We start from the raw sequence: 14,023 nt of genomic DNA on the forward strand, positions 1-14,023 counted from the left end.
ACTTTTGGGTGTAGGGGGGCCCTTGGAGATAATTGGCCCCAAGGGCCTGCCTGGATGTATTACGATGATGACTGTTTGGAGAGGTAAATGTGCCTAGTTTTAATGAAATCGTAATTTTTGTCAAATGTTAAATCAATTTTGAATTGAAATATGACCTAGACATGTTTTCGTGTGAGTCACCAATAAGCTAAATCAACTGGAACCGTGATGTTTTAAGTAATTACTAGATTTAAAATCTTCTATATATACACTAATGACTTCAAAATGTAATTTAAAGTCTGTTATAAATTGCTATGTGAAAACTATCAGTATTTTGTGTATGCTCTTACACTCTTCATTAGGAGTGGTTTGTTGTTTAATTAAGATGTGAATTACAGATCCATGGACAACCCACTTGACATTGTATGAGGTATTACTGAGATTTCTTTCGCTCTCTTCTGCTTTATCCATCTGTTGTTGTGGTTGTTATGGTAATGAATGAAGCGGGCGATAAGCCCATTTTAAATGTACAGTCACTGTGATCTGCCTCAATGAACTAAACGGTCTTCTTGATTTGGCAAGTATACGAATACAGTCCATAAAATCTCAACATTTATCCCATCATTAAGCACATTATGCCTTAACACATTTTCTGCTAAACCCATTTCATCCCATCCATAGTTTTTGCATTTTTTTTTTTTTGTCTGGCGTATCAGTCGTCCAACGTATTGACTTGATTAGGTAGCAGCAGAGGCAGGTCGATCCCGCCGTGTTCTGCATCAAAAAGGTTAACTGCATCCGTAGCCGTCGCAGGTAGCTGAGGTGGGTCGGACACAAGGGAGGGGGGATCGGTGGGTAGTTGTGGCTCTCCTGAGTTGCGTAGCGAAAGCGAAAGTGGTGGTGATGGCCTACGGGGCGCTTGAGTAGAGCAGGGTAGAAGTCTCGCCAATGCCCTCTTGAAGTCCCGCATGAACAGGGGGTATATAATAGGGTTCATTGTGCTGTTACAGTAGCCCAACCAGGTGATGGCATCGAATAGGGAAGGTGGTACGCACTCACACACCGCCTGAATGTACAGAAGAAAAGGTCTTAGATCAGGACGTCAATACCAAAGAGGCGGAAAAAGGTCAAAGATGTCTAGTTCATCGGAAGAGGAGGTTGGGATGCCACGAATTATGAAAGGGAGAGTAGGAGACAGAGACGGAGTGCTATTCACACACCATATTGTGTGTGAAAGAAGGCTAGAGAAGCTCGAAATGAGGGACACAGATGGGGGACGGGTTTGTTGAAAGCTTCATAGCAGGGTACGGAATAATTGCTCAATTAAAGATAGATCTTTCTATTTGTCAATGTTTTATTTTTCCTTAGATTTAATTTGCCATTTTAATTGGTAGAGTGCTTTGTTATGGTAAGGTTTAGTTCGACAAATGGATTTTCACTCAACGTAAATGGGGATGGTTCATAAAAAGGTGTTTTGTGGACTGACCTGTGCCATGTTGGTAATGAAAAAGGGCAACCAGGCGCTGAAGAAGAGACCCAGAAGTACTCCCAGTGTTAGACTGGCTTTCAGAGCCCTCTTCCTTTGCCTGTGTGCCAATCTGCGCTCGCTGTTCAGTGACAACTGAGAGAAAGAGAGCGAGAAGAATGTATTCATAGAGATTTCACAGTGATTTGCCTGCCGAGAGATGGGGAGTGATGTTACCTTGGCCTGGAGTAATTATTTATGTTGCCCTCCCTTAGATGAAAGCTCTTGAAAGTGACAGTGCCTCACAAGGTCTTTTCTATTCTCTTGAAGGGTTCTACCATCCCCCCCATCCCTTTTTGCACTCTGACACCCTTGTCTTGTCAGTCATTACTTTCTCTTCCAGCCTTTAAAATGTTACTTTCCATTCCTTTTGAGCTTCTTTTCTTTGACCTTTCGTTTTGTAATTGTTTAGAGGGATTTTGTACATAAGTATGACAGTTATCACGCAACCTTGACTTTTGTAGGCAATTGGACAATAAAAAACAATAGGCCAGAATAACTGATAATGCAAGTACTCTAAAACTCTAGTGGCTAAGTCTAATAAGAGCTCGTTTAGGAAGAATTCGAGCACACATACAGTGCTGTGAAAAATAATTTTCCTGATTTCTTCTATTTATTATTTTTCATACTAAATTGTTTTAGATCTTCAAATATATATATATATAATTTTTTTTATTGAAGCAAAAAAGTTATCCAACACCTATATCACCCATGTGAAAAACTAACTGCCCCCTTAAACTTTAGAGCTGGTTGTGCCACCTAAAGCAGTAACAGCTTCAACCAAATGCTTCTGATAACTGGAGATCAGTCTTTCACAATGACTCTTGTCTTCCAAACAGTTCCACTTTTGACTCATTAGTCCACTGAACATTCTCCCAAAAGGTTTGAGGATCATCAAGGTGTGTTTTGGCAAAATTCAGACAAGCTTTAATGTTCTTCTGGGTTAGCAGTGGCTTTCGCCTCGCCACTCTTCCATGGATGGCAGTTTTGGCCAGTGTCTTTCTGATAGTGGAGTCATGAACAGTGACCTTTATTGATGCGAGAGAGGCCTGCAGTTCCTTGGATGTTGTCCTTGGCTTTTTTGTGACTTCCTGGATGAGTCGTCACTGTGCTCTTGGAGGAATTTTATAAGGTCGACCACTTCTGGGAAGGTTCACTACTGTGCCGTGTGTTCTCCATTTGGAGATTATGGCTCTCAATGTGGTTCGTTGGAGTCCAAGAGCCTTTTAAATAGCTTTTTAACCCTTCCCAGACTGATGTATTTCAATCACCTTTTTTCTCATAATTTTTATAATTTCTTTCAACCTTGGCATATTGTGCTACTGGGTGACACCATTGTAGCCAAATATATGCTGCTTATAAAGTTCTATTTGGGTGTTGATTTGATTGAACAGGGCTGGTAGTAATCAGGCATGGGTGTGTCTACTCCAGTTGAACCCCACTATGAAACTGCATTCATAAATTTGGGGATTTAGTAACTAAGGGGGCAAATACTTTTTCACATATGCCTAGTTGTTATTAGAAAACCTTTTTTGCTTCAATAAATAACATTACCATTTAAAAACAATTTTGTGTTTACTCACATTGCCTTTGTTTTATGTTTTAAACAATTTAGAATGAGATATACACACAAACAGAAGAAATCAGGATGGGGCAAATATTTTTTCACAGCACTATACCCACATAAAACAAGCAATGCATGCACCAAAATTTGTTATATTATAACTATTTAAACTGTTTCCCCGTGACACATTGAACTCCCATCCCACTGCTTCTCTGACTTATTACTTCTGCATCTCACCGGGGCATGCTGTAACACAAGTGGCTCAGGATGGCTGTAGTCATCTCCATCCTGGACAGCGTGACCTGGAGAAGGAGGACGGGATGGTTCACCGGGTGAGTGATGAGGGTACGGAGGATGAGTAAGAGCCTCCACCTGTCGAGCTTGTCTTCTGGCAGCCAACAAGATTCTGCAGTAGGTGAAGCAGATGGCCGTGGAGGGCAAGAAGAAGGTGAGAAAGGTTGCCACAAGAGCAAAGGGGAGAGTCACCCGAAGGCGGCACTGTGTGGACTGCTTTCCCAACATGGAAAGTTGGAAGTACAAGGAGGGATAAAAGGAACTCAGCCTCGGAACTGTGATGTTGTCGGAATCGTGCTCGGATAGGTCTTGCGTACGTCCCAAGCTGTGCCAGTCCATCTTGATTGGCAAGAAGGAAGTGAGGGCTGCCAACCCCCAAGCCCCACCCACAAGAAGCAAGGCACGGGGTGGGGTCATGTGCTGTTTGTATCGCAGTGGAGAGATGATAAGGAGGTAGCGGTCTAGACTGATGACGCACAAGTTGAGGATGGAAGCACTACAGCACATCACATCGAAACAAAGCCAGACGGGGCAGAAGCTAGGAGCCAAAACCCAAGTCCCGCACAGCACATTCAGCATAGCAGGGGGCATCACAACCAGAGCCACCATCAAGTCCGACAGAAACAGGGACACCAGGAAGCAATTGGAGGTGCATCGCAGTGACCGATGTGCAAAAACCAATGCAATCAGCAAAATGTTCCCACATGCAGTCACCAGAATTATGAGGGACAGCATGACTGCGAGAAGCCATGGACCACTGCCACTAATCCTCCAAACTTCACTGAAAGTGCTGCTGTCATTGAAGCTCCTGTGAAGATTGGGATTTGCACCTGATCCGGAATGTACTCGAGGGATAGGTGAGCTGCTCATAATTGGGGAGTTGAATAGGACTGTGTGCACTTCCTCTGGTCTCAATGAAGCCAGCACACATCCAGCATTTTTCAAGTGCATTGAGAGTAATGCCAAATGTGAAATAGATGATCTGTGGGTCAGTTCACTCGAGAAGAGACCACCTCGGGTGATGAAAAAGATCAATATGTCCTGTTAATAGTAATCCGTTCCATCCTGGCAAGGTTGCTTATTTTATCGCCTCGGAGTGCCCTTGTCACATCAGTGCAAAGATATTCAGCTGCTATCAGTCCATTTGTTAACATGAGATGATCAAAGCAATAAAATTGCACATTTCCTTGTCAATAGTCTGGCTTCTCCAATGCTTAGCACCAGTATGAGCAATTCAGTGCCTGTCAGAATATTTCAAAGCTGCGTGTCATGATGACACTCTTTGGGGGAGGGCAACCGAGAGGTGGGCTTCGGTACGAGAGTGTGTGAGAGAAAAAGAGTGAGCCTTGCAAGTGCAAGACTACCATGGAGATATTTTTAGATGAGTAAATTAAAAACCAAAATTTTCTCGGTTTGGTTCTTGCCATTAAGGTGGATTTCTGTTTGCCTTCTATGCATTTTTATGAGCTCGACATTCTTTATTCAGTAATTGTGTTGCTGTAATTGAGTAAAAGTGAGCGGACGAGTGCACTAGAGGTAACTGGGTTGGCGTCTTTACTGTTCCCTGCGCCCTCTTAATCCCTGTATCGCCCACTTCAGGGTGCCTGCGGGATCCGCACTCAACCATTGGGCATAAAGCGTGTCTGAGCATTGCACACTTAATGCGACTTTATGCACATTCACAGCCAATCATTCTTCAGGGTTAATTAAGGGAAGCGTTTAACATCTAACAATGGGTTTATGGAAATTTGCATGAGACAATATACATAAAAATATAAGCACACTTGTGGTTACTTGGCGAAATTACAAAAATGTGATTATTTTTTCAATGTCAATAGGTTAGTGCTGTTGCTAATAATATATATTTTTTAAAACATTCCTCAAACCACAAAAGCCATAAAAAAAACTCAAGTGCCCAAGTGGAGAAATTAGTAAAAAATAATGTTGTACAGTCCATTTCTTTAAAGACTTCCACTGCAATTGAATAACTTTTCAGTGCCTTTTTTTGGTAACACAAATGCAGTTTGTAATTATTTTCTGAGCTAACTGACAGCATGCCAACATCCATGTGGATAGAGCATGACTTGTTTAAATTAGAATATCCCTTTAAATGGCGAGAATAGAAAAATAACGTATCTTTGCTCTTTTGGAACTATCCAAATGTAAAAACTGACAATGAGAATTGGAAAAGGAGGTTTTGATATGGATTTCAAGTTTATTCCAGGACAAGATGTTTATATAGACTCATATGGTTTAATTATTTGAAGCCTTATTTCTATAATAAATTAATTACCATTTAAATTCACACATCACATAATGCATGGAAATTATTTTAATATATTGGCCAGAATTCTCACTTATACTTTTGTCTAAAGAGCATCAGTCCAAAAAAAAGTGCAATTTTATGAACAACAGAAAAAGCAAAAAACCTGGGGAAAATTGTTACCATGCCAACATTGCCAGTTTGTCCAGCTTTTAGTTTAAAACAATACGTGCAGTAGTTTAACAGGTGCAGAAAATCACCAAGGCCTGGATAAAAAGCCAGATGACGGCAGCTGCAGCACCCACGCCATCACTAGGAGCATACAGGCAACACTGAATGCAAGAAAATGGGCATACCAATGTTTACAAAACCTTTTAATAAACCACATTCAAATACGCATTAGCAAACTTCTAAATTCAAATATCTGTTTTTAAACATTTTATTAAATAAATACAGGCTGTCCTGTTGAAGAACATCGATATGAAGTAGGGAGTCAACCACTCGGTCTGGCTTCATGACCATTAAATGAAGGAAAAGCAAGGCAGAAGATAGAATCCATAACTGATGCAATTCTACTGCTCCTGAAAAAAAGAAAAGAAAATGGCCATCAGGATTTGAAACACTTCCACAGATCGAAATCTTTAAGTGTCTGAATATTTGAGTCAGAACAGTAGGTCTCTTAGGAACAGGGGGTAAGAAATGCCTGATAATCAATTCCAGGGGGGCAAATGTTCCTTTTTTAATAATAAGATGATGAAAATACAACTCCAATGCTGGTTAATGGTGACAAAAAAAAGTCTAAGGAATATATCCATATTTCTCTGTAGCAAATGTACATAGTCATGTAGTAATCATGTATTTTTATAAACATTAAAATAAAAGCCCGAAAAACAATCATATACAGATGTGAAAGCACATATTTAAATGGGAATATGTAGTCACTGAAAGTTTTCCATTCGCACATTTTATAAATAATTTGTAGGAACATTTAGGACGTTTTTTCACTTTCCCCATTTAGGACAATTCCATCCACATACACTTCCAGTGCTTTACAGGACATGTCCACACTAATACCATTTGTTAAGAAAAGCAATAATTTTGCGATGTTTACGCCTCTCATCCACACAAGAACAGTGTTTTACTCCACTGAAAATGGAGACTTTCAATAACGCTCTCCATTTCTGTATACTTTGGATACGATGACTTTACGGAAATGTAAACCTCTCCAAATTTAAATGGAGTAGTGTGGACATAGCCTGAAACTGTGAAGTAATGACTGGATGTGATCATAAGGGAGCACTGACTGCCTCAAAACAAAACATACACACCTTAGCAACATTACTATGCAGCTGATAGTGTGACCTCAAGTCATTCTGGCAGTTGGAATATGCCATCCCAAGACCTAGTCCTGTACCAAATGCAATGGGCAACGTCCGGCCTGCAAGAACAGTTCAAAGCGGGATATGTAACGTATAGTTTAATTACATATATGCATATAGAAATACATTAGTTATTCAGGGTTAAACGTAGTAGAGTACTTACGCTTGAAGAACACAACTGAGAACACAATTCCTATACCCAGACCAGTGCCTACAGGACAAAAGAAAAATGATTTTATTAGAAGTATTTACGTGACCTATAAAATAAAACAAAAATAAAATTGGTTGTGTCTAAAATATTGAGCCACCTACCTAGGCAGTATTTTTGAACAACATCGGCATGTTCGGAACGCTGGAATCAATTAAAACATTCCAAACGCACATATGATGCCCAAAATGCTGCCTATGTACAGTTGAAGTCAGAAGTTTACAAACAGCTCAGCCAAATACATTTAAACTCAGTTTTTCCACAATTCCTGACATTTAATCTTAGAAAACATTCCCTGTCATAGGTCAGTTAGGATCACTATATTTTAATAAAGTAAAATGTCAGAATAATAGTAGAGAGAATGATTTATTTCAGCTTTTATTTCTTTCATCGCATTCCCAGTAGGTAAGAAGTTTACATACACTTTGTTAGTATTTGGTAGCATTGCCTTTAAATGGTTTAACTTGGGTCAAACGTTTTGGGTAGCCTTCCACAAGCTTCTCACAATAAATTGCTGGAATTTTGGCCCATTCCTCCAGACAGATTCTTGGGGTCATTGGAAGACCCGTTTGCAACCGAGCTTTAACTTCATGGCTGATGTCTTGAGATGTTGCTTCAATATATCCACATAATTTTCCTTCCTCATGATGCCATCTATTTTGTGAAGTGCACTAGTCCCTCCTGCAGCAAAGCACCCCACAATATGATGCGGACACCCCCATGCTTCATGGTTGGGATGGTGTGTGGTCTTTGGCTTGCAAGCCTCACCCTTTTTCCTCCAAACATAACAATAGTCATTATGGCCAAACGGTTTGATTTTTGTTTCATCAGACCAGAAGATCTTTGTCCCCATGTGCACATGCAAACTAGTCTGACTTTTTTTTATGGTGGTTTTGGAGTAGTGAGTTCTTCCTTGCTGAGCAGCCTTTCAGGTTATGTCGATATAGGACTCATTTTACTGTGGATATAGATACTTGTATACCTGTTTCCTCCAGCATCTTCACAAGGTCCTTTGCTGTTGTTCTGGGATTGATTTGCACTTTTCACACCAAACTACATTCATCTCATCTCTAGGAGACAGAATGCATCTCCTTCCTGAACAGTATGGTGGCCCTGTGATGTTTCTGCTTGTGTACTATTGTTTGTACAGATGGACGTGGTACCTTCAGGCATTTGAAATTGCTACCAAGGATGAACCAGACTTGTGGAGGTTCACCAGTTTTTTTTTTCCTAAAATCTTGACTGATTTCCTTTTATTTCCCCATGATGTCAAGCAAAGAGGCACTGAGTTTAAAGGTAGGCCTTAAAATACATCCACAGGTACACCTCCAATTAGCCTAAGCGAATTCAGAAGCTAATTAACATCTTTTTTCTGGAATTTTCCAAGCTGCTTAAAAGCACAGTTAACTTAGTGAATGTAAAATTCTAACCCACTAGAACTGTGATATAGTCAATTAAAAGTGAAACAATCCGTCTGTAAATAATTGTTGGAAAATGTACTCGTGTCATGCACAAAGTATATGTCCTAAACGACTTGCCAAAACTATAATGTGTTAATATAAAATCTGTGGAGTGGTTAAAAAATGAGTTTTAATGACTTCAACTATAGGTGGCTCACTAGATTTTGTGACACAGCCAGCGCGTGAGCGTCGTATCTGTGACCTGATTGCCCTACACAGACGCGACCAACCTTACACTTAAAACTGATTTTGAAATGAAAAATAATTCTTACCGACTTTGACGACACAGTCAGCGAGGCAGCGGTCCCACTTCTGGCCGAGCGCTTTCTCAGACATGACTTCGAACGACAACAGCAGCGTTACTGTGGATGACTTTGGCTTGTAAACTCCCGTCACTTCTTTCTTCTACGGTTATGGACGTGGATGTCCTCACTGCTGATTGCGCCACCTATTGGATTGGCGGATACAATGCAAGTCTGGTCCCTTGGTTTTGTCCCTTTGAAATATAATCATCTTCTAAGTCCATATACAAAAATTAACATGTTACATTTTCAAATATAAATAACAGAAGATATAGGTATGGACTTTTATTTATAAATAAACTGAACAACAAATAAAAAACGTTAATAGAGTTGCTTTCACATTTTGACATTATTCACAGAGAAAACAACAGGACATTTTTATATGTAATCAAAGGTTTTATTTGAGTGGATTAAAGATTTGAAATTAGTATGATACTTAAAACAAATCTATATACGAACACAATATAACAGTTTCTAGTTACAAAAAATGGAATCACACATTTAATAATATACTTTGTGTATGTGCAAAAAGAACTACATAATTTATTCTCTAAATTAGTTTTCCCAAGAAAGATATGCTAATTATTATAATTTTGTATTATTCTATATGTCAACCACTTATTAAACTCCACCTTTGAACTTGAATATTTCTATTTTATTTTACAGTACATATTTTCTGATACAAAATAACAACTGTGGTACATGTGATTGCTTTCCTGAGATACAAATTCAACAATTTACATAAAAAAAAGACTGGCAAAAATTAAGATGCAATCTTAAGAGAACTCTCATCATACATTCATGTTACACGATGTACAAGATTTTCACATCAAATATTTGAAAGCTGCATTACTGGTAAACCAATACTACTGTACTATCTTGTTCTGAGGTTAGTTAGATCTGTTAATAATATGTATTTACATGTACAGAATGTACTTGAAACACATTAGACAGCTGGCAATTTAATTGTACTACCTAACAAGAACTACAAACCTGCTCAAGGCAAGGCTACAAATTAAAATGTTACTATAAATGGAGGCAGAATTGATTTATAATGCATTGAATGTCTATTTTAAAAAATGTAAGAGGAGGTAATACGTCTCTCCTGAACAAAAACTTTTAAAATCAATAATAAACATTTCAAAGTGCATTGTTGGTCAGCAGGAAGATAACCAACTGTCAAGACAAGTAAAATAAAACACACTACAGAACCCAAATACAGATATTTACACCTGATATACAAATATACAAAATGCATTCAACATTAGCTTTCTAAAAAAAAAACAGAAGTTACACAGGTCTCTATTTGTCCAGGGTCTTGGACATCTCTAAGGGGGTCTCGTCTCTCTGAGGCCTCACAAAGCCACTACTGATGGACAAAAGATCCCTGAGCTCCTTGTTTTCAATCTGCATCAACAAAAGAAGTGTTATGTTAGCTGATAAACAGAATTGAATCTAAATCTTCAGGGAAAATTAAGTATTTGTTCAGTATTTATTGATATTTTGTACAGAAAAATGTATGCTGAAAAACTTGCTCATTTACTCAATTATGAAAATATATTATTGTTTTAAATAAATAAACAATTTCAAATAAACAAATAAATTAAAGTAAATAAATAAATAAGTACTAATATATATATATATATATATATATATATATATATATTATACATATACATGAAAAATAAATACATCATTTGAAATAAATAAAACAAAAATATCCCAAATATATAAATACTATTAGAAAAAAGAATCAAGAAAATAAAATAAAATATCCATATCAATAAAAAGACACATTTAAAGTTAATAAATATAATTTAAAATATACAAAAAACTAATTGAAATTAAAAATAAAACAAATATATACAATAAAATAAATACAATTATAAAGATAAAATAATCAAAGTAAATTCATAATTAAAAATTAAATAAAAATATTAATATAAATGAAAATAAATACATTTATAATTAATAAAGATCATTTGAGATATGAAAAACGAATTTAAAATAAAACAAAGATATTCAAATAAATAAATAGTTTTAAATAAACAAAATCAACTAAAGTAAATACGATTAAAATGAAATAGGAGTAAATAAATGTAAAAAATATATATTTAAAATAAACTAATAACTCATCTAAAATAAATAAATATTATTTGAAATAAACAAATAAATTAAAGTAAAAAAATATTTTAAAAAATATCCATAAACATAAATAATATACTGTATAAATAAATGTAGAGTAAAAAACTAATATATATATATATATATATAAAATAGGAAAATAGTAATAAACATATACATATACATATATATATATATATATATATATATATAATGAATAAATAATCATTACCTCTAGCTGTGCCAGTCTCTCTTTGACACAGCAGTAATGTTGGTCATCCATCTGTACAGCTCGACGCATAACTTGACCCATTTCACAGATCCGTTCCAACTGGCTTTGAACCTCCTTGGAAAAAATTGCTTATTTTAGGTCTCATTTTTGAATAGTTAGGACACCAAGAATGTTATCACAATTATTACAGGAAACATAACTTGGATGTTGCTTGAAACAGCATTTAGAACCCATTTTAATACCATAATACAACATAATATGTAGGGCGGGACTTGGTTTTATCCATCAGAAATTGATTGGATCATGAAAAGTGCTTTGTGACATCAGTCAAAAGAAAAGTACATTTAGTAGCAAAGCAACTTATTATTTGATATATATATATATATATATATATATATACACACACACACACACATTTCAGATATTATTATTTTTACTAAATGACAACAAAAGGTTAGGCACCTTAGCATGATCCTGGTGAAGGCTGAACACAGGTTTAGTATCCAGCTCCTTCTTTTCCATCATCAGCTGAAGCATCTGCTTCCGGTATCTGCCCATGATCAACTCTAAAGCATACTGATGCTCCTCTAGAGAGAGCCAAAGTTCTGTGAAAAGGAAGGAGTTGACATAGGCATTAAGAACCTCAGGAGTGAGGTTACTGAGAGATACTTTGAGAAACAGCAGAAGTCTTGCCTCTGTTCTCTTGCTTGAGTTCTTTGATTTGGGTGTTCTCTTGGCTCAGTAGGACGTGAGGTTTGTATCTGGACAGCTCCTGATACTCTGTGTTTTCATTCATATACTAAAGACAAAAAAATATACAATGCTATTTTAACTTTTAAGATGTTTGGTAAGTTATTGCTTATTCGTATATCAGTGACTGCATCTGTATTGAACAATATTAATGTTTTTTTTTTTTCTTCTGGTATTGGTCTGATTAAACTAATTTTGGAAGATGATGATGATAATCACATAATTTGTATTTTTTTTTTTTTATAAAAAATGATGCTCTTCATCTATGTTAGGATTCAAAAGTACTAACCATATATCAATCCTTCTAGAGTATGTTATTGATATGTAGGGATCAGGGTGGCCAATAGATACAATGATATATATATATATACACACACACACACACACACACACACACACATACATACATATATATATATATAAATAATACTAATATCAGTTATCAGCCATAACACACAAAAACATATATATAAATATAGTACATCAGCTTTCAGTATAGGTCCAAACGTCTATAGTGGTTAAAAGCCAAATAAGTTAATCAAATAATCAGTTATTAAGTGTATTGATCAACAGCACAATGTCGAAACTTTATGAATCAACCCTTCTGGAGTTTGAGCCAACAGATTTTAGGTCAACAGCTCAGAACTATTAAAGGAACAGTTCACCCAAAAATGAAAATTCTCTCATTTAATCACCCTCATGCCATCCCAGGTGTGTATGACTTTTTCTACTGCAGAAAACAAATTATGATTTTCGAAGAATTTTTCAGCTCTGTAGTCCCATACAATGCAAGTAAATGGGTTCCAAAATGTTGATGCTCTAAAAAGTACATAAAGGCAGCATAAAAGTAATCCATACAACTGCAGTGGTTAAATATATGTCTTCTGAAGTTAGCCTAAATGATAGGTGTGGGTGAGAAACAGATCAACATTTAAGTCATTTTTTGCTTGAAACACTTCTCCCTGCCCAGTAGGGGGCGGTCTGCATGAAGAATGTGAATCACCAAAAATACAAGAAGAATGTAAAAGTGTTCTGCTATTTAAGATATTGATTTATCCACTGAAGGATTACTTTTATACTGACTTAAGTGATTTTTGGAGCTTCAAAATGTTGGCACTCAATCACTTGCATTGTATGGAACAAAAGAGCTGAGAAAATCTTCTAAAAATAGTTGTTTATGTTTATACACACATCTGGGATGTGAAGAAGAGCGAGTCATTGATAAGATAATTTTCATTTATGGGTGAACTATTCCTTTAAGTCTCATAAGGTACCTTGCACATGCAGACAAACATTCATCCCTGTATATGCTTTTAGAAGTCACTTGTGTTCATTTAAGGGTCTGAGTTTGAGAGTTTTTGTCGTGCCTTGTCGGGGAGAGTGTTGGCGACCTCCTTCATGCTGTGGATCTTGTTGCTGAGAGAGCTCGACTGCTCGATGAGAGTCTCTGCCGCCGTGTCGTGCTCCTTCAGCCGCTCCAGCAGCGTCCGCGCGTCGCCGAGCACCTTCTCCAGCGTGCACGCCATCTCCGGGCTTGAGTTCGTGAAGAGAACGAGCGGATCACCTCCAGAATTACAGCTACACTTCAAATGACAACAACACCACTGACCTTAAAAAGCTTCGCAGTTCGAACAATGTTGAGAAATATTACATTATTACAAAATGACATACTACTAAACCTTAACAGGATAAAATATGAGCAAGTCTATTGAGAGAATCGATTTAAAAAGCCGATTATCTGTCCATTACCAGATAACTTCCTGAACTAGTTGACGTGAACACGTCAAACACGTTTCCAGACACGTACAGGAAATACATTTCAAAATAAAAGTCATTATTTTCTAAATAAAAGCCAGTTAATAAAGCTCACAAACTCCATATATTATTAATTATCTACTTATTTACCTAATACAGTTACGATACTATTAATTACTTGTTTTATG

The 14,023-nt window shown here is 36.8% G+C and overlaps 3 protein-coding genes across 4 annotated transcripts; all 3 read right to left on the bottom strand.

The window, feature by feature from the left end:
* Window positions 1–691: 691 nt before the first annotated feature.
* htr6 (5-hydroxytryptamine (serotonin) receptor 6) lies at window positions 692–4,313 on the bottom strand. Its single transcript, XM_052105357.1, has 3 exons — window positions 3,306–4,313; window positions 1,466–1,600; window positions 692–1,045 (listed from the first exon to the last, which is right to left on the bottom strand). Exons 1-3 carry the CDS (start codon window positions 4,311–4,313, stop codon window positions 692–694), a joined length of 1,497 nt encoding a protein of 498 aa, XP_051961317.1.
* Window positions 4,314–5,220: 907 nt separating this feature from the next.
* On the bottom strand, window positions 5,221–9,039 carry micos10 (mitochondrial contact site and cristae organizing system subunit 10). Its single transcript, XM_052106209.1, has 4 exons — window positions 8,945–9,039; window positions 7,168–7,215; window positions 6,954–7,063; window positions 5,221–6,206 (listed from the first exon to the last, which is right to left on the bottom strand). Exons 1-4 carry the CDS (start codon window positions 9,006–9,008, stop codon window positions 6,198–6,200), a joined length of 231 nt encoding a protein of 76 aa, XP_051962169.1. The 5' UTR covers window positions 9,009–9,039; the 3' UTR covers window positions 5,221–6,197.
* Window positions 9,040–9,385: 346 nt separating this feature from the next.
* Window positions 9,386–13,873, bottom strand: LOC127629013 (suppressor of IKBKE 1-like). Of its 2 annotated transcripts, none has more exons than XM_052106020.1 (6): window positions 13,830–13,873; window positions 13,448–13,658; window positions 12,024–12,129; window positions 11,793–11,935; window positions 11,331–11,444; window positions 9,386–10,381 (listed from the first exon to the last, which is right to left on the bottom strand). In XM_052106020.1, the coding sequence occupies exons 2-6, from the start codon at window positions 13,604–13,606 to the stop codon at window positions 10,277–10,279; spliced, it is 627 nt and encodes a 208-aa protein (XP_051961980.1). In that variant the 5' UTR covers window positions 13,607–13,658; window positions 13,830–13,873; the 3' UTR covers window positions 9,386–10,276. The 2 variants fall into 2 exon arrangements, with proteins under 2 accessions (XP_051961980.1, XP_051961981.1); XM_052106021.1 differs by having other exon boundaries at window positions 13,448–13,663; window positions 13,830–13,872.
* Between the last annotated feature and the right edge of the window lie 150 nt (window positions 13,874–14,023).

The sequence above is a fragment of the Xyrauchen texanus genome, chromosome 35, assembly GCF_025860055.1.
Source record: "Xyrauchen texanus isolate HMW12.3.18 chromosome 35, RBS_HiC_50CHRs, whole genome shotgun sequence".
Taxonomy (NCBI): Eukaryota; Metazoa; Chordata; class Actinopteri; order Cypriniformes; family Catostomidae; genus Xyrauchen; species Xyrauchen texanus.

Excerpts from the sequence above, each read along its gene's own strand:
- htr6 (XM_052105357.1), bottom strand. The coding sequence starts at position 4,313 with ATGCACTTGAAAAATGCTGGATGTGTGCTGGCTTCATTGAGACCAGAG. Across the intron at positions 1,601-3,305 it reads TTGTGTTACAGCATGCCCCG|TTGTCACTGAACAGCGAGCG; the intron begins GTGAGATGCAGA and ends TCTTTCTCTCAG. Across the intron at positions 1,046-1,465 it reads TCATTACCAACATGGCACAG|GCGGTGTGTGAGTGCGTACC; the intron begins GTCAGTCCACAA and ends CTGTACATTCAG.
- micos10 (XM_052106209.1), bottom strand. The coding sequence starts at position 9,008 with ATGTCTGAGAAAGCGCTCGGCCAGAAGTGGGACCGCTGCCTCGCTGAC. Across the intron at positions 7,216-8,944 it reads TGACTGTGTCGTCAAAGTCG|GCACTGGTCTGGGTATAGGA; the intron begins GTAAGAATTATT and ends TTTGTCCTGTAG. Across the intron at positions 7,064-7,167 it reads CTCAGTTGTGTTCTTCAAGC|GCCGGACGTTGCCCATTGCA; the intron begins GTAAGTACTCTA and ends CTGTTCTTGCAG.
- LOC127629013 (XM_052106020.1), bottom strand. The coding sequence starts at position 13,606 with ATGGCGTGCACGCTGGAGAAGGTGCTCGGCGACGCGCGGACGCTGCTG. Across the intron at positions 12,130-13,447 it reads CCAACACTCTCCCCGACAAG|TATATGAATGAAAACACAGA; the intron begins GCACGACAAAAA and ends TTTTGTCTTTAG. Across the intron at positions 11,445-11,792 it reads TTCACCAGGATCATGCTAAG|GAGGTTCAAAGCCAGTTGGA; the intron begins GTGCCTAACCTT and ends ATTTTTTCCAAG.